Raw genomic sequence first — 25,623 nt, forward strand, 5'->3', positions numbered from 1 at the left:
CGGGGAGGAAACAGGGGACTTGGATTCAATCAATATGATTAGTGTTTGAGGATTGACTAGACATGGGGGATGAAGAAGACAAAAGAATCAGCGACAAGGCGTAGCTTTCAGGAAAACAGATTAATTTGAACTCTTCTTCCACGGTGATATGTTTTGACCTATAGCTATTACTAGTGATTTGCATTGGCAACTGTGGCGTCTACGTTAGGTTTCAGCTCTTCAGCACTCTCACTCACTCATTTGTTAAAAGAACTTGAAGCATAGACCAGAGAGAAATACCACACTTGTATGACTTTAATTTTGCAGTGGCTTATAAAAATTTATAGAAATTTGGCTTCATTTCTAGTGGCTCCAATCCAGATGCCAAAATTATCCCATTGCTAGGACGCCCCTTAGGTAAACCATTGAATCTGTTTTTCATTAGGAACGGCTGAAAACCATCAACAAAATTCTCATGCTATGCCACTAATAATGCCAGTCAAGTTTCAAGGTAACTAGATTTTAGAAAGTTATGATTCTCAAAATCTGTCTAGTTGCACCCTTACTTGTATTTTGGCACATATTTATCATGTGAACAAGTAGTGGCTTCCTTACTTTCCATAATTGCATGTTGCTTTTCTTAGATTATAAATTAAATGTTGAGATCTGAATGTTAGTGGAGACATTCTTACAGATCTGCAATCAATCACTTTAAAGTAAAAGTAAAAATTCAGTCTGGATGGTGGCAAAAGAGTTGGAGAAGAGCCTGCCCGGAGGGTCCATTGTGATGGAATCTACATTGAAAGCAGGAATTCTCTTATAACTGCAGTGTATTTTAAAAGAATTTTCCAAGCAACAGTTAATATTTTAATGACATCTGTTAAGCTTCCAGAAAAACCCAGTTCTCTAGTTTGCAAGATTAAGAAAGGATGCCAAATATATGTTGATACTTTGGTTTTTAACTGACATATTTCATGACTGTGTGTCTAAAGCCACAAAACAGTAGGCGCCTGCCACTTTCTTTTAGGCAGTTATATTTAGCCACTGCATCTGGCCTTTGTTGCTAAATATTTTTTTTATTTTATTTTTTGTTGTTGTTACTCTAACTGCTCCATAAAATTGGATCTTCAGTGGTCTGGCAGTTTTTGAATGACTTCTCAGAACCTGTGAAACCCTGTTCCCTAATCAGGAAAATCCGGCAAGACTTGTGGTCTGAGGAAAGATAGCATGCCTCTTCTAAATGAGACAGCAGGATCACAGGACAGCTATACAAGATCTTCAAAAATGTTATGTGAAGAATCGTGATGTAGTTGGTGTGAACAAGTAAATTGAGAAGCATGGGAAAGTTCCACATCCTCTATGAGTGTTTTGTACAAAGGAGGAAAGAAAACAAGCTGACTTTTTGTGGTTCTTGGGAAAGGTTACATTGACTATTTGTTAAAAGTTAATGAAGATCACCCCGGCTAGTGTGATTCAGTGGTTGAGTATCAACCCATGAACCAGGAGGTCCCTGATTCTATTCCCGGTCAGGGCATGCAGGAGGCAGCCAATCCATGTGTCTCTCTCAATGATGTTTCTATCTCTTGATCTCTCTCCCATCCTGTCTCTCTAAAATCAATAAAAACATATATATTTTTTAAAGTATCCCTAATCAGTTTGGCTCAATGGATAGAGTGTTGGCCCATGGACTGAAGGGTCCTGGGTTCAATTTTGGTCAAGGGCACATACCTCGGTTGCAGGTTTGATCCCCAGCCCTGGTAGGGGTGCGTGCAGGACGCAACCAATCTATGTGTCTCTCTCACATTGATGTTTCTCTTTCTGTCTCTTCCCCTCCCTTCCACTCTTTCTAAAGGCCAATGGAAAAATATCCTCTGGTGAGAATTAACAACAACAATGAAAAAGGTAGTGAACATCATTGGCTTCTAAGAACATTCTTTATAAATGACCATCCTTTGTATGATGTCATGAAGGAAGGTTGTAGAGCAACATATCAAAATAGTTTTATGAAAAGATAAATATGTGTTTCATTAATCCCAAGGGGAGCTTCCTAAAATGCATTTTCTTTATAAAATAATTCGTGTCATTCTGTGAAATTTGTGACTTCTTAGGGTGGGAAAGAAGGGGAAAAAACGTATCTTTTCAAGCCACTTGCAATTTAATACCAGCTGGTCAAGTGAGTTGTATGTTACAACCTCATGAGTTGTATGTTAATTTTTGAATGCCTTTTCTCTCTCTTGGGAAACTGGCTAACCCCCACAATCTTTCTCCCATGGCAAATGGCTGTAACACTTTGATCTACTCAAACAGTTTTCCAGATGTAGCAGATAGAGCATATGTGACCTTTCGCGCGCCAGTCCAACCTGGCTGATCGGAAAGTATAAGTTAATCTCATATGACTTTTATTTCTAGGCATTACAGCAGAAGTTCTGGTGGTGACCTCTTTCGATGAACTGCGGAGAAGGGCCCAAGAAGCAAGAGGGAAGATTGTTGTTTATAATCAACCTTATACCAACTACTCCAACACAGTGAAATACCGAGTCCAGGGGGCAGTGGAAGCTGCCAAAGTGGGGGCTTTGGCATCCCTCATTCGATCGGTGGCTTCCTTCTCCATTTACAGGTTTGTCATGATGCTACTTTGAAATCCTTTAAAAAAAACCACCCCCAAAACAGAGTTTTCCATGAAAGAGAAGCCCTTATGAAATGAAAACAAACCATTCAAATGAAAAAAACTATTAGCTCATGGAATTTCCCCTATCCCACATTTGGTCATTTGTTTGTAATATCTAATTTGGCCTTTTCGGGATTCCAGGCATCATTTGTGCATTCTTTAAAAAACTTTCCACATTTGTGATGATCCCATAACATTCCTTATATAACCAGTATATTATGTATTTTCATTAGTGGGAGAACTGAATTCACGTCTGTGTCTCATCAAAGACTCTTTGATGACTTCAGAGAAAGCCAGGCTCTTTCCATTGTTGCTAGAGAAGTGAAATAAAAACAAAGTGGGTAATATGATGGGGCCGTCTATGGTGCAGAATTGAGGAAGCAGAGGATGTTGGATATAGAACTGGCTCAGCCCTTGTAAAACTGAGTGGCCTTGGGAAATGTTCTTAAACTATCTGGGCCTCGGCATTCTCTTCTATTAATGGGTGATGATGAGTAAAAAATTTACAAAATTATTTTAAGGATAAATGAGGTAAACTTATGAAAGACACGTTTATTTATAAAGGTCTTTATAAATGTTCAGTGGTGGTATGTGAGGGCAACCTAAGTTTTGTCTTTTTCTTTGTGGTTCTGATGGCAGTAATTTGCAAAGTGGTTTATTGACCCTCAGTCTTAGGATGAAATTCAGCATTGCAGTGGATAAAAAGGTCTAAAAATTGACCTGCAGACATTTGGCCCAGTGGTCGGCAAACTCATTAGTCAACAGAGTCAAATATCAACAGTACAACAATTGAAATTTCTTTTGAGAGCCAAATTTTTTAAACTTAAACTATATAGGTAGGTACATTGTTATTAACTTAATTAGGGTACTCCTAAGGCTTAGGAAAAGCCACACTCGAGGGGCAAAAGAGCCGCATGTGGCTCGCGAGCCGCAGTTTGCCGACCACTGGCCTAGTTGAATAGCTACATATGGTAGTGTCACACATTAAGGATAAAATATTGGAGAAACATTGATATAAGGAGCACCATTTTAGTGTTATAGCCTGATCTTGTTCAGATAAAGAAATGCAAAAATAATTGCACGTAGAGTTTATTTGGTTCTCAAGACTAGATCTTTAGTTATCTACTACAAAGGAAAGCTTATTCTGCACAGTTACTATATGGAGCTGGAAACATAGCTACTTGACCTTAATTAGCACCCTACACCCTTGAAAATAAAATAATTGAGGAGGGTACATTAGCAAGTAGGAAATCAAGTCAGAAGGAGTTGTCCAAAAGTGCAGAGAAGGAAAGGAACCTTTTTTTATGGGATTAAATATCTTCCCAGGGGAAGAAGATGGGATATGTGAAGACCACCTGTTAGAAGTTTTATGAGAGAAAGTCTAGTCCACTCATGTCATAGTGCTAGAAATAATGTTCTTTGTAGAGTCTTTAAAGGTTTGGTGGCTAGTGAAATAATGATTAGACCATATTCTTTTGGATGGTAAATCTTCCCAGGAGAGAAGTCCTAAAATGGCTAGCTTATGTCCCAGAATGCCTCAATCAGCCCTTAGAATAACATACTGAGGAAGCTGTTGCCATTCACCATGATTTCACTGGTCATAAGACCTAAATTATGGAGCTGGTGTTTTGCTTTGGGAAACTGGGTGACTGCCAGCAATATTTATTTAAGAACTACTACTCATAAGACTAATAAATTCCCAGATGACTTAATGCACTGCTGTCTGCCAGAGTTCATTGGCTTTTTTCTTTTTCTTTCTGGTGTAATGAAGACGTTTGGAAACCCAGACTGTAACCCAGGAGCCCCAGAAAAATTTTGTCTAGCATAGGACTTAGAAATCTGTTGTTAGCCTCTAAGATTTGGGGTCAGCAACTTGTAGTGTATATTAAGAAGACATTTTTATGAATATTGCTGGATCTAGACTGATTATATGTTTTTTCTTGATTTTATAGCCAACCATATTTCACGGGACTCTTGACTCTAATAACTCCATATTTTCAACATTTATAAATACATAATAACCTTGCCCTTTACTTAGTACTTAGATTAGGATCTTTCACATATGTCATCTTATTTGTTCTGACAGCGACCCAAGGGACCAAGCAGGAGCCTTATTATCCCTATTTTATAGGTAGGGAAATAAAAGTTCAAAGAATTAAGCATATTTACATGTTTAAGTCTTATATCCTGAAAAATTAAAACCAAATGAAACAAATTCTGCCTCTTTGTCCACTTCTAGCTAATTGTTTCTTAGAGTCAGTTTTCCTTAAAGAGTATTTTATATTCCTTCCTATCTCTAATTCTTCATCTCTTATACACTCTGCAGACCATTTTAAACTGGCTTTTGCCAGTATTGAATGGAACTTGTTAAGGTCACAAATAGTTGACTAATTGTCAAACATAATGGACATTTTTTATGTCACCATATTACTTTATCTCTTGACTGCTTTTCTAATATCTTCTCTATCTCTTTCTCTCTCTCTCCCTCCCTCTCTCCCTCTCACCCCTTCTTCCCCACTTCCTTTCCTATTTCTCTGGCTTGTCACTCAATATTCTACCTGAGCAATCCCCTTATGCTTGTGGCTTCAACCACCTCTCCTATCCTTACTACTGCCTGACCTCCAGACCCTTACGTCCAACTACCTGCTGATTCTTCTGTGGATGTTTCATAGTTATCTCAGTGTTAGTTTCTTTCAAAATCAAACTCATCCTTTCACTTCTTTCTCCTACATTTTCTATCTTCATGAAGAGAATGTCATCTTCTGTTCTGCCTTTAAATTAGATGTTCTTGATTACTTTTTTCTCCCCTTATTCATTATTTTTACTAATTACTCTATGTCCTGGGTTCATTCATTTCAACAAGTACATATTTAGCAGCTCCATTTCCCAATGTCACTCTATATTCTAGTAGTCAGGAATCACTGACACTTTCCCAGTGTGCCACATTTCCTCAAAGTTTACAAGTGCTTTCTCCTCAACATCCTATTTCCTTTCTCACTGCCTCACAGTGTCCCTCAAGATTCATCTTAAGTGTTTCTTCTTTTGCAAAGCCCTCCCTGATATTCAACTCCAGCCCAGGTGAGGTACCTCTTTCTGGTAGTGCCACATCATCTTGTGCATACTCTAGATCATAATGTCTTGGAGGTCTTTTGGGTTCGTGCTTTGATAGGGTAGACAAACTGTCATACAAACAACTTCAAATCTTAGTCACTTAACACAATAGCAGTCAATTTCCTGCTCACAAAATAGTTTCAAGAGTGTGGTTGGCAGGTGGCCTTCTGCTTCTTTCCATCCTGTGGCTCCATCACCAATAAGATCTCAGAGTCCTTTGCATCCAGCTGGCAAATAAGGAGATAGAAAGAGAAAGTTCACAATCAAGAGGGAGGTTTGCCATGGCCAGGCCTGGATATGTCCTACCTCACGTACACTCACATTTCACTGGCCAGAATGTAGTTATGTGGAGGCTAGGAAATGTGTTCTACCTTAATGCCAATTTTGGCAAAGTATTTCAGTCTGCCCCAATTGCCTGTAAGTTTCAGAAAGACATGGATTATATATATTTACTTCTCTGTCTCCATAATTTGGTATAATTTTTGTTATGTAATAATCCCACAGGAAATGTCTATTGAAGGAATGAACTTGTCTGAGATTTATAGTTATGGCAAGGCTCTTATGACAAACTGATTTTGAGTGCCCTCTGACCAAGCTGTGTGCCTCTGTATGGTAAGTTCAAAACAACTTGAACTTTTAGGGCACTTGCTCTGTATTTGGAGGAAAATATGTCAGATTATATCTTTTTTTCTGCCATAACATTCATGAAAAACAGTGTTTTGAGTTTGAGTGAGTAAAATAGCTCCCCTCTCTCTGACAGGCCGTTCCCATTAGTTCTGTGGGAGTGGGTGATGTTGGACTCTGTCTAGGAGTTGTGTAGAAGTCAGCAACACTAGAACATAGAATGAAAATTATAATTTCTTGCTGCTTGACTTCAAAATTAGAGAATCTCCTGAAGAACAGGAAATGTGTCTTATCAGTTTGGTTTGGCACTTGTCAGTGCAGTTATGAGTGTTTGTCTGCCATTTGGAAGTACAGCAGTCAAATGGTTGCATGATAGAGGACCTCAGAAGACATCTGTAGAAAGTCCGTTACTTCTTACCAGCACTACCTTCTGTATTCATGTTATTAGTGTTCTAGTGCACAAATTTACTTCATAGATATTTTTTTCTTTAATGATGATTTTTTTCTTTTGTTTACCATGAAGTATCCACTGGGATCCAATTAGGTTTTTTTTTCAGTTTTTCTAAAATATGTAAAATACCTGTTGCCTTTGTCATAGGAGGATATTTTAAGAATAAATGTAGTTAATATAAGATATTTAAGTTTGCAGAGGAAAACATCTTTATAGAACCATTTTTCTACATTGTTTCTTAATTTAATCATTTTAGGTAAACATTTATTGAGAGCTTACTAGTTGCTCAAAAGTTGTCAAGGACTAGGGTTACTCAGCTGAATTAGACTTTTTTTTTGTCCCTTAGGAACATTCTATTTGGCTAAAAGAGAGAAGGGTAAGCTTAAAATATAGATGATTAGTGACATATGTTTTTTATTTAGTGCTAAGTGCATGATTGGGGGAAATAGATGAATGAAGAACATTAACATTTATTAAGCACTTTCTTTGTACTATGCTTCTCAGAAGGCTTAAATAGTTCATTCATTTAACTGCTATGCAACCCAATACAATAAAATAGATATTGTTATCTTTCTTTTACTGAAGGGGAAACTGGTTCAGAATGGTTAAATGGCTAGTCAAGTTACACAACTAATGAAAGAACTAAGAGTCATACTCAGAGTCTCTGGTTCTAAATGCTAAGGACTTTACTTTTTATTGATTAAGGTATTACATATGTGTCCTTATCCCCCCATTGCACCCCCCCCCCACACCACCTCCTAGTCCTTTGGTTGATCTCTAGATTACACCAAGCAACCTGGAGAGCTAATGCTATAGGAATCTAGAAGAGATAGTAGATTAGAGATGGACTGATTAGGGCAGGCTTCACTGAGATATGGGTTTTGGGTGTACTCCATGAAAAAGTTACTTAAACAAGAGAAAGAAAGTGGAAAGACATTCCTCGCCTGATCAAGGCAAGAAGGTGGGAGTATACAATGCACTTGGGTAATACACAAGCAGACCAGTTTGGCTGAAGCCAGAAGGTTTCATAGGAGATCAGAGAAATATTATTTGGGGTGAGAGGAAGAGACCAGGTTATAAGAACCCAAAGTTCTAGGCTGGGGAGGAATTTTTAAGTGTAATGTGGAGGAAATGGGGAATCACTGAATGGGGTGAAAGTGGGGGTGATATTTGAGAGTACTGTTTCTCTAAATATGGTCCCTGGAACACCACCATCAACCTCATCTGGGAGCTTGTTGACATGCAAATTATCAGGCCCCATTTGAAACCCATTAAATTAAAAATTGCTTGGGTGTGGGACTTGTGGTTTAACCAGCATTCCCAGGTGATTCTGATGCAAGTTAAAGTTGGGGAACTACTGTTTAGAAAGATGAATCTGGCGACTGTACATAGCATGCTTTGAGAAGAAAAGACAGAAAACTGTTCTAATACCGCAGATGTGATACAATGAGAGCATAGATGATGGCAATGGGAATGGAGAGGGACAGCAGGAGGGATAACATTATCAGAACTGGTTCCATTTGATGGGGAAGCTGGAGAAGTCCAAGTTTACAATAGGCAAGGATTAAAAACGATAGGATGAATCTGTTCAGTTCGGCCCAATATTTTAAAGTCATGAGTTATCCATAAAAATAAGGGTTTGTGGTTTGCAGGGGAAAATCAGATCTGGCTACAACAGCAAACTTCAGCCAAGGAAATTAGCTACTAAGTCCTTTTGTCGATGGGATGTGTCCTCTCCAGTCTGCCTCAGTTTCCGTTTCCCTCCGCCTGGCTTGGGGACTGGAGAGTAATGAGAAATACAGGTTTCAGAAGAGGGAGCTGATTTGAAGGCAACGTGATCGGTTTGGCTTTTAGACATTTTCAGTTTGAAGCGACTATGAAACAGTCCCATTAATCTGGTTTTTATATTTTGTAAGGAAAACAGTTAAGCATTTCCATTTCTCTGTTATCCACTTTTTGGATCACCCAAGGCAGTTTAAAATTCTAGGCTGGCTTTCTTGCAATGCAGTGTACCTTGGGACCTCTGCCTCCTGCTTTCTCAACACGCCAGCTCAACAATACAATGTAATTTTTATATTAGCCCAAGTAAAATATAATTTAGAAAGTAATTCTCTTGAGGCCAAATTGTCTGTTGTACTCCCATTGCCAAATATACCTTTTTTTTCTAGTTATTTTCTCCATTGCCCAAGATAATTGAACACAGACTAAATTTTAATCAGCAAAGAAAGCAAAAGGCTGTCCCTTCACTTTACTGTGAAAATTGCATCCCCACACTGGGTAAGAATTCACTGAAGTGGGGATGAGTTGTTGATAGAACTTGGCTTTATGAATACTACTGGTTTATGTTTTCTATCACTTGGCCTTTGTGTGCTGTATGGAGAGGTATAGTGAAGAAGAGGAGGAAGAGAAGCAATCCAGTGTGAAGATGACTAAGATCTGATTAAACATTCAGCCGGAGAGACTTGAGTGAGTCCAGGTGATGTTTATGGAGTGTCACAGAGGGAGGGTGTCATACCATCTGGTGAGAGCGCCGTGGAAAAGTATAAATCAATCCCTGTAATGATCATTAATAGAGTCGATAAATGACATAATATAAGCACTGGTTGGGCTACATCCAGAGAGTTAAATAGCTTCAAAGAGGGCCCTGATTAAAGACATTACAATTTATGGAACATTCTTCATCCTGATGAGATTTAACATGAACATTTCTGTAATCAGAGGGCCAGCTAAAAACATTCAACGCTGAGATGAAATGCCTTAAGAGGTTGATTTTGGAAACCCAGTGGTCCTCAGAGAAAAGAGCCGGCCCCCCTCCCCTTGTTTTTTAATGGGAGATTATTAATGCTGCTACTTCGCACTTCCACTTCCTAGGATTTTTGATGTCCTGGTGGTTTAGTCTTTGGTGTGACCTTAGCGTAATTAGCTATCACGCTTGATTTATATTATGTTGAAATATTGTTGCATTCAGGGGCCGGGGGGGGGGGGCACACGTGATTACAAAAGAAGGAAAGTACCGGTGACTCACAATGGTGCAACTGGGCCAGCCTTGGTGTGTAGGTTGTTTTCCTTCCTTATTTTTTGGTGTTGTTTTTTTTTTTTTTTTTTTTTTTGAGTTCACTTGGAGTCTCCTGACAGATGCACAGTAATCAAGCAGAATGCCAGTCCTCATCATTTATGCAGGTGGAGGGCCACTGTGCCCCCAAGGGGGGAAACCAGGGAAGATGAACACTGAAGGCTGCCATTTTTTTCTTCTTCTCATCATCCGTTTCCCCCTCTCTCTGATTTTTGAAAGGCAGGTTCTTTGTTTAGAAGGCCTTTGTTAGAAATTCCGAAATGTCCTTTAATCACTGAATCCTTATTATTGCTTCAGGTAGTGTGACAGGCATACCCGCTCATAATGGATAGAATCAGGCAGTGGATCCCAGAGCCCCAATTCTGGATCTTTGTTCAGCCACTGGCCAGATGTGTGGTGCTGGCAAATTGCGTGAACACTGTGTGCCTCAGTTTCATCTGTACGACGGGGGAAATAACTGTACCTTCTTCCCGGCATTGTGTGAGGATTAAACGAGATGTTATTATTGCCCAGCACATAGTGTTACATACATGTAAAATGCTATTACTATACAGCTTTGCTAACTCACAACTAGATGTACTTATTGAATAAAAGAGGAAAGGAGGGAAGGAGAAGGAAAAGAAGAAGGAAGAAAGGAAGGAAGAGAAAGAAAATTTTTATTTCATATCACTATTATAATTGTAGGTATCTGGTTGGGAGACATCCCCTAACATCATATTGCCATTTTGATCTCCATCTCTGTAGTTTGTCCAAACTCTGTTGGGGTTGTGTGTTTACTAGTCTGTTTCTCTCTCTGGATTGGGAGTTCTCCTGGAGACATACTGTGTTTCTCATTTATCTCCTAACCCCAGGGTTGTGCACAATGCCTGCTGCACAGTCATGTTGGAATAGATGAGAAAAAAAGAATTTAGAGACAGCCTATCTGCTTTGATAACATGTAAATTCAAGGTGTTACCGTTTCACATCCACAGAAGTTGAATAATAATATAGATGAGGAGGTGACTAACCTTCTGAATTGCTACTTATCAAAAATAGAATCTCTGGAATCTGAGAGGAGGCTATATAGTTATGTAAATGTTGGTAAAGTATTGCAAACTGCATATTACTATGGTGCTTTGTGAAGCTGCTATAATTAATGGTCTGTTTGCATTCCTAGTACAGACTGTCATTTTTCATCAGCTTATAACCTTGATATAAAAATGTATTCTTGGTGCTATTTTGCATTCATAATTTTAAAACATACATAAATGTTCACCATCTACTTTCCAGCTTTCTGATTATCAAAAGCAAATGCTTAAAAGTCACATCACTGTGGCATGTTTTTCTGAATCTCTGCTGGTAAAAAGAAATTCATGCATTTTGAATTTAGGTTTCAGGATTATGACAATGTTGTTTGCTTGTGCAGTGCCCTTTGAAAAATGTCTAGTTTAGCATCTGAACCAAAATAATTTTGAGTAGCATGAAGTCAGTCTTTTACAATTGCATGTGCTTTTGTTCTCTCTCTCTGTCTCTCTCTGTCTCTCTCTGTCTCTCTCTGTCTCTCTCTGTCTCTCTCTGTCTCTCTCTGTCTCTCTCTGTCTCTCTCTGTCTCTCTCTGTCTCTCTCTGTCTCTCTCTGTCTCTCTCTGTCTCTCTCTGTCTCTCTCTGTCTCTCTCTGTCTCTCTCTGTCTCTCTCTGTCTCTCTCTGTCTCTCTCTGTCTCTCTCTGTCTCTCTCTGTCTCTCTCTCTCTCTGTCTCTCTCTTTCAGTCTCTCTCTCTCTCTCTCTCTCTCTCTCTCTCTCTCTCTCTCTCTCTTTCCCATCAAAGCTAAAGGTGAATCTTGCTAATGTCCTTTTGCATCCAAATGACCCTCCAGCTTCTTTAGCCCCCTGAAGAAAGTACCAACCACAGGTACTACAGGGAAGGTTTGGCAACTTACAAAGGCAACGCTATGTGCAGTAGGATTTGGAATCAGACAGACCTGGCTCAAATGCAGGCTCTGCCACTCAGAGGTTGTGTGACCTTATGTACATTACTTAACCACTCCGAGCCTGTTTTCTCATTCGTAACTTGGGGAGAATACTATTTCCCTCTTAGAGTGGTTGAGAGAATAAAATGCACGAAGGAAACCTTTGGAGCAGCGGTTACCAACTGGTGGTCCGTGAGGTCCGAAAGTTTGGCGACCGCTGCACTAGACATAGAACCTGACGCATGGGAAGTAATCAGTGAAATCTAATTGACATCTAACCTTGATCGTGGTCATTCTCTTATCGTTGTTATCATCATTAGATAATGGTAGGACTAAGCAGGTAGGTAGATATGAACTGACCTATCTTAAAAAGCAGCCGATCCAGAATGCTCCTCAGTGCGGGCTCCAGAGACCTTGGTTCTGTTTAACTCCTAGTTTCAGTAACTCACTATTGTAGTCTCCCTCAGTCTTTGGCTTAGAACTCTTCCCCGTCTTTTCCACTATTCTTGGCCTGCACTGAATGCTTGGTACTGTTCTTGCATGTCATGCCAAGATATGGTGACTTGGACCAGGTATCCGTGGCCAGCTGACCAGGATGAACCAAGTGTTTTAAATACCTTCCAGGCTATTTTCTACCTCAGGGCCTTTGCACTCACTAACCCCTCTGTCTGGAATGCCACTTTCCCAGCTTTTTCTATGGCTGCTTTCTTTCAATCTTCAGATCTCAATGGAAAGGTTTTGTGTTTTTCCGAGAGGTCTTTTCTGACTACCCTAAGTAGAGTACTTTCTCTCTTTCTCTCTCTCTGTCTCTCTCTCTCTCTCCCCTCCCCCTCTCCCTCTCCCTCTCCCCCTTCTTTAATTCTCTGACCTAGCATCTACTCTGTATACTCAGAGTCCTAATAACATTTGCTAACTTCTTTCTATCTATCCACATCTCTACCTACTTGTTTAGTATGTATCTCTCTACGAGAATGTAAATTCCACGAGGACTGGGAACTGCCTTTCCTGTATGACATTATATTCTCAGTACACAGGCGGTTGCTGGGTACATGACAGGAACTCAGGAGATATTTTTTGAATGAATAACTAGTAAGAAAAATCATCTAAGGTCAAAAGAATAGAGAATCAACTATAAACAAATATATACTGAATCATGTCTATTTTCTGAAGCCACATTCTAAAGCACAGACTTTTCCCCCCCAACTTTTTTTTTTTTTTTTTAATATCAATCTGTGGTAAAGTTGAAATGACTCACACTCTTTAAGAGAAGTTGCCTAACTTTTTCCAGAGAGGTGACAGCATTTTACATTGCCACCAGCCATGTGTGAGGGTTCCGGTTGCTCCACATTCTCACTAAAATTTGGTGTTGTCAGTCTGTTTAATTTTAGCCATCCTGGTGGGTGTTTCGGGCACCCCACTGAAGTGCTGATCTGCGTGTCCCTGATGACTAATGATGTTGACCCTCTGTCATGTGCTCATTGGTCATTTCTGTCTTCCTTTGTGAAAAGTCTGTTCAAGTGTGTTGCCCATTTTGTAATTGGGTTGTTTTAAAAACCTTGAGTAGTAGGAATTCTTTATGTGTTCTAGATACATTTTCAGACAGATGCTTTGCAAATATTCTTACCCAATTGGTGTCTTGCCTGTTCTTTGTTTGTTTTGTGTTTTGGCTTAACTGTCTTTTGATGAGAAGTTTTAAATTTTGATGAATTTTAACTTACCAGTTTTGCGTTGCTTTCTGTGTCCACTCATAGGCCCTTCACCCACACTCAGTATTTTACATTTTACCACATTTGCATGTGCTCTCTCACATTTTCGGAACATATGAAAGTAAGGTAGATACCACCTTGAAAACACTTTACCCATAAACATATGAACATGCATGGCATTGCATAATAACAAGGACCTTCTCTAGCATAATGCAAGACCGCTCTCCTACCAATGCCATTTTGGATTGTTATATAAATGTTACATAATGTATAGTCCATCCATATTTAGATTTCCCCAGTTGTCCCCCACTCTCAATAATGTCCCTGCTTTTTAAAAAAATTTCAGAATGCAATCAAAGACATACATTACATTTAGTTGCCGTGTGTCTTTAGTCTCCTTTACCCTGGAATTGTTCCCCCGCCTTTTGATATTTCATTACACTGACACTTTTGAAGAATAGATAGGGCAGCCATCTGCACAGTGTACCTCAGTTTGGAGTTATTGTTTCCTTTTACTAGATTCAGATTACATATTTTTGGCAAGAATTCTGTATAGATAATGTTGTGTCCCTCCTATTGCATTACACAAGGAAGCAAATATCAGTTTTCCTTATGAGTGAGGCTCAGTTTGATCACTTGTCTAAGGCATTGTCTCTGGATTTCTTCACTGGAAAGGCCCTTGGTGAGATGTGTTGAGATTTTGTGAATCTTATTTACAAAATAAGATTTTGCCCCATGAAAATTTAGCATGTGTTGATGAGCCTTACCCGAATCAACCATTACATTGCTGGTTGCAAATGTTTTTCTAATTCATTTATTCCTGTTACATGTATTAACTGGCACGCTTTTGTAAAGAAGAGCCTCCACCCTTCTTCTTTTTGATGGTTTCATGAATTTTTAAAAGTATATGTATTAAAATTCATTACTGTCATTCTTTTTGATAAAGCATCAAAAAATACAAAGTGCTTAATTGTCAAAGCTAGTATTTTATAAGCTTGAACATTTGAAGCATTGAAAGGAATTCACTTTTTTTGTATCCAAAGGAATCCAAATCATTCCAGAGAAGTAGCAGGGTATAATCAATACCATTTCTTCTAAACCTCTTCATTAACAGCATGAGCTTTGGAGTAATAACTCCTGAATATTTTGTTAGTTTACCACTACCAGTGTATACCATATGCAAATTAAGAGCCTTCAACCCATACATAATTGCTAGTAATTGTTAAATGAGCAAAAATCTGAAATCTAGCAATTGCTTCTGTGTTTCTCTAGATTTTTTTTTATTTTTTATTTTTGCTATGTAGTGCTCATTTTGAGGTATGTGTTTTCAAAGAGTCCTTTCTGGGAGGAATACATGTCTCTGTGTGGGTTTGCAGAAGCCTATAAGGATGTATCTTTGCAGGGAGGGGAAAGTTACCTAGTATCTGTGATATAGTACAGAAAACTGCAAATTATTCACCCCCTCCAACTTTCCCCCATCATTAGGGTTATGAGGGGGTACCTAGCTTGGTTAGTGAGTCCGTGGGATCAAGGAAATCAAACCAGCAACTATTCAGTGCATAGGGTGACCCCCAACCAATTGAGCCACACAGGCCAGGACACATTGAGCATCTTTTCATATATCTATTGGGGGAGAGCCTATATATCAGCTGCCTGGCTTTCCTCTGGGGCTTGATTTTTACTCTCCAGGGAGGTGAGGCAGGTGAAATGTCATCTTCTCATGCTAAGAAAAGAAGCTGTGAAACAGATCTTCACTGCGTACATGCCTCATGTTGCTTAGCACCCGCTGCATCCATAACCCCATGGTGTATTTAAAATACTGTTCCACTGGAATAATTCTTAAAAAGGGGATCTGATTCTCATAAATGCCCTGAATAGGCTTTGTGATGTTACATCAATCTTTATCTTTAATTGGGTTTATTTCCGTAAGAACACGTTTATGGATATATGCCTAAATACTGCCCATTACTGCTCTAGATTTTTCTACTGTAAGTTCTAGGATTCTCTTAATTCAAAATGCGGAAAAGAAAATAGCTAACATATAGTGAACAGCTTTTAAGTATAAGGTGCTTTATTAAGATCACCTCCTTGCAAGAGCCTAGAGAGGCAGGGAGCTCTAGACACGTTTTGTATTTGCATAACCTGATCAAGACTGTATCCTAGGACATTTTGAAAAGCTGTTGTTGTTTTTTAACTAAACTTGAAATAAAGGGAAAACATTCACAGATAAGGGGTTTTGTAAGATCATTTTAGGAAAAGTTATAAAAGAAGCCCAAGTCCAACTGAGACCAGATCAAGAGAACGAAAGGACACATCTGCCAACAGATATACTAACACCAGCATTAGCGACATCGGCCAGTTTGAAGAGACCTCGACAGCCTTGGGCCCTTTGGTTTGGAAGGTGGATTTTGATGTTTTTCTGTGAGACTCACTTGTTTCCCATCCTTCCCTCATGTCCCCTACCTTCTTCTCCTTATTCAGTACCTTCCATTGGCAAAGAACAGTTAATAAGTCAGATTTCCTGGTACCTTCCAACCTGAAAGGTAAAAGCACAGGCATAGTTTCCTCCTGGACACTATGATCTCTCTCCTTCCAGAGATTTGCCCCATGGCACCTTCCATCCATTAGCATCACTGCTTTTGCCCGTATTGGCAACTCCCCAAGACTGAGGGAGGAAAGAGCAGATCTGCAGATACACTGACCTCAAAATCAAGACTTCGTTAATGAACTCACTCAGCCCCTTGCCCTTGCCTGTTGCTGAAGCCTGTCCAGTGGGATGGCGAAGAGCATTGGTCCTCTCCAAAGCAGGTCAGATTTTCCACTGCTGTTTCTTTCTTAACGAAAAACAAAACACCACACACAGCAAACAGACACGAATGATACCACTTAGGGTGAAGGTAGTTTGTACTATTTTCGTATTTCATGTGTTCAACCATGTGTTCAAATACAAGCATTTGTCTTAACAAATGTGATTGGCAGTGGTGCTTTTCCTTCTTTTTCCAACTTCTGGCATGAAATTTGTAGGTGAGGACACAAGTAGACTGACCCTCAAGAAACATCCTCCTGCTCTGCACATTTCCCATCTTCCTGCCCTCTTCCTTGCTTCTGCTCACCTCTCCCTCTCCCTCTCTCCCTCTTTCCCTCTCTCCCTCTTTCCCTTTCTCCCTCTCTTCCTCTCTCTGCTTCCCTCTCTCCTTCAATTCAGGGCTTGGAGAAATCTTTCCTCTTCTTTTGACAGATGTCAGCTAGGTCATAGGAGTCCATTTAAGCTGAACTGTCCAGGGGAAACTAAATTTGTTCAGGAGAATAGCAATTTGGGTGACAAAGTGCCAGGACACACCAGATGGCACGACTGGAGACACTCTTATCAAGCACCCAGATCACGATGCAGGTGGCCTGTCTATCTCTCTCTCCCCTGTTCTTGTTCACGGTTAACCCAAATGGAACCTTGAAATACAAGTACGGTTCTTCTTGGAAGTTGTCAAGAAAAAGAGTTGATAGTGACTCAGCATAAGATGCCTACATCCTTCCGTGGCAAATAACAGTTAATAAATTAGATTTCCTGATATCTTCCAACTTGAAAGGTAAAGGCCCAGCAGTACCCTCCTGGAAACTATTTATGAAATCTCTCCTTCCATAGCTGGTACTTACTAGTACTTATGCTTAGTACCACTGATGCTTCCCACACCCATTTGGGCACATATTTGAAGAAGCCTTATGTTTCTTACTTATACTTATTATCGTTGATGCTTTCCAGACTTGTTAGGGCACATATTTGTTTAATATATAAATCCATCACCTACATTTTTAAAAAATATTAACATTTGGACAGTCCCCAATACTGGCTAAAGTTTGGCAATTCTTGGCCTGATATGACTGAAGTGCCCTTAAACATTTTCCCCCATTTGCCACTGTCTGATTGATTTTGCTGTCTCTCACTTGCTGGAAAGAGAATCTATGGATAAATGTCATGGGAAGGTATTTAGAAGAAGGTAAGATTTTCCTTGGTCCAAGAAGAACATTCTAAAATCCAAGGCCAGGGCACTGTGGCAGGCTCTAATCTATGAATCATTATATTCTTAACATGCCCTGAGAACAGGAAAAGAGAGATCAACCTTTATAGACACAGGCGGAATTTCGCCTCTGAACACTGGTAATTCATGTGACATTTGCTGTTTGCTTATGCTCACAGTGAAATTCTTTCCCTCGGCCTTGCACTGTGCTGTTCCTGGTCACTTAACAGACCTTCTGAAAGAGCAATACAAATTATGTTTTAAGTACACAAACAGAGCAGATGGTTTTAATGCAGGGCATTGATTTTTGTGTGTGTGTGGTTTTTTGGGTTTTTTGGGGTCAATATTTGATTTACATGAGAACCTTTATTTTTCCAGCCTGTAAGCTTTGGCTCTGAATGTACATGTTTTGGAAGGTTTGATAATGTTAGTAATTCAGTGATGAAACTTATTCATTGAAAACGCTGATTGTGAATGAAGAAATAAAGTACCCAATGGAGTAGACAACACCCACTTTTCTTTATTATGTGCTTGCTCTGAAGAATCCCATAGTTGGGCAAAACCAATTGATGGCATTGGACACAGAAATCTGGGCAAAGAGCCTTTTGAGCGGAACTAGTGCAAAAAAACTCAGCAGGGAGAGCCATTGGCCTGTTTTAGGCACTGAACAGAAGCCAGTGTGGCGAGAACAGGGGTGGCAAGGGAGAGAGAGGTAGGAAGTGGCTGGCCAGGGCGGTCAACAGGGCCACATCTTCATGGAAGGTCATGTCAGTCCTGGTTCGGAGCTTGCATTGTACCCTAATGGAAATGGGTTTTAAGCAGGAGAGTGATACACTCTGATTTATGCTCTAGGAAATCTCTAGCCGTGGGGTGAGACGTAGCTTGTGGGGAGCAGGAATGGTACTAAGAAGACCAGACATTTAGAAAGCTGTTGCAGGGGTCCAGGTGAGAAGTTGTGGTAGCTGGATTATGGCAGTAGCAGTGGATTATGGTATATAGTGGTCAGATTGGGCTGTTTTGTAGACAAAACTGTCAGGACTTGCTGGTGGCTTGGATGTGATGAGGGGGGGAAAGTGTTCAAGGGTGCTAGGTTTTATTTTCTTGGTGGCACTTTCTTCATTGATATTCCCTTGCTTATTTATTTGTAAACTTCTTTGCTATCTGTCTTCTCTCATCATGCGATAGGTGCAGTGAAAGAAGGACCTTTGTTGACCTTATCAGATACTGAGGAACTGCCTTAGCCTCAGTATGTAAAGCAGTGCCTGGTACCTTGGATGCATGCATATATAAATGTTGATTGAATACTTTGTATGGGCCAGGCCTATCGTAGGCTGACATACAGAGGAGAACAAGACAGAAGCAACCTCTACAGGCATGTAGCCTGCATTCTGGTGGAGGACATAAAAAATAAACATGTAAATCACGTTGTTTCAGATTGGATCATTGCTGTGTTGAAAAAGAATTAAAAAGGTGGTTAAGGAAAGATCTCTTTTCTGCTTGTTCTGTTGTTCTACATGCGTTCACTAGATCATAACTTCCATGAAAGCAAGGAGTAGGTCTTATATTTTCTGTATGGTGCTAAGTAGATAGTATGTACCAGGAAATTCAAATGGGGTGGTCTTGCCCAGAAGCCAGGCTTGGTTTCTGGTGAGTCTTAGGTAACTGTTTGATATCTCTGCAATGTGACTGGCTAAGGCCAAGGCCCTCCTTTCTTGAAAGTAGGCTGAAATTGCTCAGCCAAGCATGTTAAACTCAAAGGCTAACTATTGCAAATAAACGAGGCATGCGGCCCGCGGGCCGAGAGTTTGACATGCTTGGCCTAGACCCGTCCACCCTGCCTGCGCAGGCCTGTAGTTGAACTGCTCTCCTGGCTTTGTTTATAGGCATGGGCAGCCCACCTATGGATCAGCCCAGCCACAAACAGCCTTGCCAAAAATTTGGCAGCCAGTAGTGCACGATCACTAGGGAAGAAGCAGATTTGTAAGAGGAATATAATATTGAATGTCAACTGGAGTTGGAAAATAAATAAATAAACGCAGGCCAATAAACGTGGAGTGCCAGAAAGCAGTGCCCAGAGGGATCTGAGGAGCATCTGCACACTCATTAAAAAAACAAAACAAGGAAAACACCTCCTCCCTCTCTGGCTGAGGACCATATTGAGACCTCTTCTGAGGTCATTTCTTCCAGGCACCTGCTTTGAACAGAAGATTTCAGAAGAGCTTTGTTTGCCCGGAAGCAGTCTTTTCCTCGCAGAAGGATGCACAGTCAGGGGAGATTTTTCACCGGGCTGTTGGTCAGCTATCAAAATGAAAAATGAAAACTCTTCCCAACGGAGTAAGTGTGGAAGGCCTCGGTGGCACAGTGTTTTTCAGTGGCCCTTTTATAAGTTTTGTGCACATTGTAGCCAGATCAGACTTTTTGGTTGTCCAGTGGTCAATCAGTATTTATTATATGCTTTCTGTATACTGGTCCTCCACTGGTATTCGCCTCCTGTTGCTTTTCTTGTTCCTGTGTTCCCCAGTACTTGAAAGTGCTGACCCAGTTAGCACCTCTAGGAGAAAGGGGAACAAGGCTGATCAGAAAGGCAGACAAGGAAGAGGTGAGTCATGACCATCTTTATGCTGCAAAAAACTGAGTTTAGCATAATGCTAGGCAGACATTAGATACTGAATTCATAATTCAACTGATTGTTTCTTTTGATATAGATAGATAGATAGATAGATAGATAGATAGATAGATAGATCTCAGAGGGAAGGAGGGAGAAGGGGAGTAGAAACATCAATGATGAGAAAGAGTCATTGATTGGCAGCCACCTGCATGGCCCCTTCTGGGGATCGAGCCCACAACCTGGGCATGTGCCCTGGTCAGGAATCAAACTGTGACCTCCTGGTTCATGGGTTGACATTCAACCATTGAGCCATACCAGCTGGGCAGAAGAACTGATTGCTTTAACGAATTGTGCCCTGCAATGTGAATGTCTGTTTTCTTGCCGATAAGCACTACGTTCAGAAATATCTTGGCTGAGATGATAAAGAAGTGAAGAGCACGAAGCATGTGTGGATGTGGCTGGAAGGGAGGCAGGATGCTGAGATCCACTGGACACAGTGCCTGCCGTCTGGGGCCTCCGTGTTGAGTGCAGAGAAGATGTGGACATGAAGACTGTATCTCAAGGAAGAATGTCTAAAGTTAATAAGATAAATAGGAAGTCTTGTGAGAACACAGGGGAGGGAGTCATGACAATCTTGGGGAAATCCAGGCCTGTCTAGGGGTCTTTCTACACACTTCCTCCCAGCTTTCAATTGTAATTGTTCCTCTTCGACTATCCGTTTTCTCCAACTTGTGCCAGACCTCATTAAGACAGGCAGGTATGTCTGCCTTTGTCATATAATCTTCTACCTACTTTGAGTTTAATCTTTATTTCCAATTCCTGGCTTACCTTCCAAATTCTTTGCCTAGCAAGTCTCAAATAAACTGAATGTTATTTCTTTTTCTCCCTAAATGAAAATCGTTAATGCAAAATCGTTATTAATAAAATGGATGTGACTGAAATCTCCACTGCTGGGTAGTTAATAAGATGAGATCTAACTCCCTTTACTCCTACAGGCTTCTTTCCTCCTATCCTATCAAGGCAAATAGGCAGCGGCCACACTAATTGCCCAGCTGCTATAATGCAGAAAACAGTTTTCTGTGATGCAGGATGCTGTGTGTATTTCTCTACTTCCAAGGTGACTACACCGTTTTAGTTTTGAGAATTAATTACTTTAAAAAATAAGATTTGAACAATACAGATAGGTATTCCCCTTGAGTACCCGATACTACTGTCTTCCAGCCAGTATCCTTAGATAGAATCACCAATGTCAATTTGATGTATATTCTTCTAGACTTTCCATGCATTGATATATGCATGTATGTATGTAAGTAGTATGTATGTGTGTGTATGTTATGTAAATGTGTAGTTTGTATTTTGCCTGATAATATTTGTTTTGCATGCCAGACATTGTTTTAAAACGCTATAGAGGATTCAGGCCTGCTAGGTAGCTCAGTTGTTTAGAGCATCATCCTGATACGCCAAAGTTGTGGGTTCAGTCCCTGTCAGGGCACATACAAGAATCAACCAATGAATGCATGAGTAGGTGGAGCAGCAAAGTTGGTGTTTCTCTCTCTCTCTCTCTCTCTCTCTCATCAATAAATAAAAACAAAACAAAGCAATTTAGTCACAGCTACAGTGGATTTCAAGGTTTACCTTACCTTTTCTAGACAAATCAAGTTGAGGGACTATCACCTTAATCCAACTATAGACTAAGTTGCATCAGGATAAGTTGCGATTTCACTGAGACTCCGACGGCTTGTGGTTCTCCCTGTTTCCAGAGCACGGCCCTCCGGACTTTCATTTAAGAGCCTGGTAGATCTTTGAATCTTTAACTTTGACAAAATTCAGAATTTCTGGCCTGCTTTTGAGGGGTTTTGGCTTAGCTCTTTAGTTTTCTGCTCTGTGCAGCTTTAAAACTTGACAGACAACTTGACGGAGAGGCCAACTCTGTAGTCAAGGCCCCTCAAGTCTCCACTCTCATCACTGAAGGCCGGGAGCTGCCGAGGACCTGCTTGCTTCTCACCCTGGCAGCGTCCTCTGCCTGGGCCTATCCTGATCCTGTACAAGCACCAGCTCCGGAGGGGCAGGTGGCCCGTGCACATACTCAGCTCACCTCTGGAATCTTCTTTTCTTTCTGGAATTTTACTTTCTTTAGCCCTTTATGCTTCAGTAATGCTCTGTTAGCTCTAAATCTGGTTTTTGTAATTTATTTGACTTCTCTTGTGGTGTGTTTTTTTAAATGTTGGCCTACTATGAACAATGCATTATACCTAGAAGTCTCTTTCATTGTTTTTAAATCCTGCAGATTATTTCATTGCAGGATATATTGTCTTCTATCGTTTATGTAGCCTTCTCCCTGTTTATGGACATGCTGAGTATTTCTAATTTTTACTTTTACAGTCTTACAATTAAAATTCAAGTGTATGCATCTTTGTGCACTTATTTATCTATGATAATTACTAATACCTGGAATTTCTGGATTGAAAAATATGAATTTTTAATTTTAATAGAGGTTGGCAACTTATTCTCCAACATGATTAAAGTTTGAATCTTAGGATTGAGGCTTCCTTTTAACCGGACCAATACTTTTTAGGTCTTCAATCTAGTAGGTTGGTTGGGCCTCGTACCAAATAGTTCTGTTGGGAACATGGGAGGCCTGTTGACTGTTTCAGAGACACTGAGCACACTGAGGGCTCGCCTGCTGTGTTGCCCTTGCCCCCTCGACCCTGGGGCTGTCCTGCGGGTACTTTCAGTACTTTTACAACGTGTTAGACTATCATGTAGTGCAAGCATGTCAAACTCAAGGCTAACATGGGCCACATAAGGTTTAAGTGTATGTGGGCCGCAAAAAAACAAAAGCTTCAATTTTCATAGAAACGTAGGTTTATTTAGATAGAGACATGCTGAATACAATGGACTGAAATAAATGAGTCATCGTTAACATCAAATAATAGAACATTTTAATGAAAATTAATTTTTTTCTTGAACATTAACTTACCAGACACTGAAAAACTGCACAAATTAATAAGCGTAACGCCAATAAACCTATTTTTCTTGTTCTCCGAAAACGAAGTATTTCCTGTTGCGCATGCCAAACAAGTCAGGACAAGACTAATGACATGGCAGTCGGCTGCTAAAGTATTCACTGACAAGATATTGTAAAAATTAAGTTACGAAATTTTTATTAAAACGTTTCTTACATACCGTTATATTGGCTGGGCTGCAAAAATATTCGTTGTGGGCCACATGCAGCCCATGGGCCGCGAGTTTGACATGCTTGATGTAGTGGATTATCAGACTTCAACACATCTTCTAAAACAGTGGTTCTCAACCTTCCTAATGCCACGACCCTTTAATACAGTTCCTCATGTTGTGGTGACCCCCAACCATAAAATTATTTTCATTGCTACTTCATAACTGTAATTTTGCTACTGTTATGAATCGTAATGTAAATATCTGATATGCAGGATGTATTTTCATTGTTCCAAATTGAACATCATTAAAGCATAGTGATTAATCACAAAAACAATATGTAATTACATATGTGTTTTCCGATGGTCTTAGGCGACCCCTGTGAAAGGGTCATTCAACCCCCAAAGGGGTCGCGACCCACAGGCTGAGAACCGCTGTTCTAAAACAACAAAGGAGTAATGTAAGTAAACACTGAGTAGACATTCAGTAGAAAAAAAAAATCACCAATAATAGCATATTTTCAGTAAAGGCAATTTCCCAGTTGAAAGCTTAGCTGTTGTTGCACTGAGAGAATACTGGCCACTGCTTCAAAGCTGGGGGCCTGCTGTTTATTCACATCAGTGATTGTCCCACATGCTTGGCATAAGAGCGGTCCTGTGGATGGTTCCTCCGTGTATTTGAATCCCTTTTCAGATTCCCTCAAACTCCTTGCCAGGCACGGGAGTGGGAAGGTAGCCTTTTCTAAGCATTTATTGGTATTGAGCAGTGGGAAAGGTTGAACCTGGTGTACATGGGATGTGCAAATGTGTGCAGCCTCTAGGAGCTCCTCCAGTTCACAGGGCAGATCTGCCGGGAGCGTGGTCACGGGTCTCTTTCCACCGCAGGGTAGAATTAAGCTCTTTGCTGAATACATAGGAAGTAGGATGTCTCAGACCCCCGGACACTTAACATAAAATTCTAAAGGAAGATTTCTCATTCCTTTTTCCTTTGTACTAGTTGAGCTTTAGGCAGCATTCCTATACTTTCTCAACAAAAGCCTGTAGTGCTTGCTTTCAAAACGAGTAAATGGGCTTTCAATGTGAGTTTCCTGGTATTAAAGGCTGATTTATTTTGAATTTTAAAAATTTGAATTTTGATGTAGTTTAATTCTTTGAAATGTAGTGGAGGAGGGTCAGGAATAAAGTGGTGTCTCCCCTGGAGTCATTTACTCAATCTTCACCAGGCAGGTGTTGAATCACTGCTAACCATGAGACATCGGGCTGTGCATTGGTCATAGAAAAATGAATAAGACTGGGATGCTTTTGTTGGTGTTGCTGTATAGTAACAATTGTCTACATTTAATTGGCTGCATTCTAAGCCAGCATGAGCATTTTTAGACCATGGAAAATAGAAACCAAACAAAAATACTGCAGTTAGGAGCAAAATTGTATGGCCAGTTATCTAAGAAAGTGTCTGCTTTTTACCAGTAATTTTAGAAGCTTGTGACTAAGACTAAACAGAAAATTGGGAAGAACAATGAAAGGGGCAAAAAGTTAATGGACTGGGGACAGAGTTGAGGAGACAAAATTGGAACAGAAGGAGGAAAAGCAACAAGAATTGAGGAAGGTTGTTAGGTCACTAAAACTTACAAGATTTTCTGTTTCCCCAATCAGTACTTTGTAACACTGAAGATGTAGGAACATGACGAGGATATCATAATACAGTCTTCACATTCTCACTTCCCTTTGCTAATTCTGGTATCACAGCTGTTGCAGAGAACATACATCTTAAAAGGTGTGCCTATCCTTAGGCAAACTTGGTATGTTGATTAAATTCAGGTTTATTCACTTAACAAAAAGTAGGTAATTACCCAGAATGCCTGGCACTCAGCACTACCCATACTAGGGCTGCACATGACAGAAACACTGGTCCAGCACTCTGGGAATGAGGAGCCTTCAGGCAGGGCAGGCTGGGATAGAGACAACCATGATATACGATAAGGTATGATTAAAACTTAAAAGGAAATACAAACAAAACTATTGTGGGCATTTGGTGGAAAAATACTTGGGATTGTTGCAGAATTGAGTAGAGGAAGGGAGGGCAAATAAGTCAGAAGTTTTCATGAAGGAAAGAGTATTTTAATTGATCATGGAAGATGGTTTGAATGTCAAGAAGTGATGGATCTCAACAGGAATAGAGAATATGGCATCTGGGTGAGGTAGGAGCAGGAACAACACCATTAAAAAGGAGAGCAGGTCTGATAACTATCTCTGTGTTAAAGGGTGGGGC

The 25,623-nt window shown here is 40.2% G+C and overlaps 1 protein-coding gene across 1 annotated transcript in view; it reads left to right on the plus strand.

Annotated features, from left to right (window-relative positions):
- Positions 1 to 25,623, plus strand: part of CPQ (carboxypeptidase Q) — a 298,177-nt gene that overhangs the window by 31,411 nt on the left and 241,143 nt on the right. Inside the window, exon 2 of the mRNA XM_005879253.2 lies at positions 2,389 to 2,596. Within this exon, the coding sequence (XP_005879315.1) occupies positions 2,389 to 2,596 (208 nt within the window). The remainder of the gene's footprint in view (positions 1 to 2,388; positions 2,597 to 25,623) is intronic.

The sequence above is a fragment of the Myotis brandtii genome, unplaced genomic scaffold (genome assembly GCF_000412655.1).
Source record: "Myotis brandtii unplaced genomic scaffold, ASM41265v1 scaffold59, whole genome shotgun sequence".
Taxonomy (NCBI): Eukaryota; Metazoa; Chordata; class Mammalia; order Chiroptera; family Vespertilionidae; genus Myotis; species Myotis brandtii.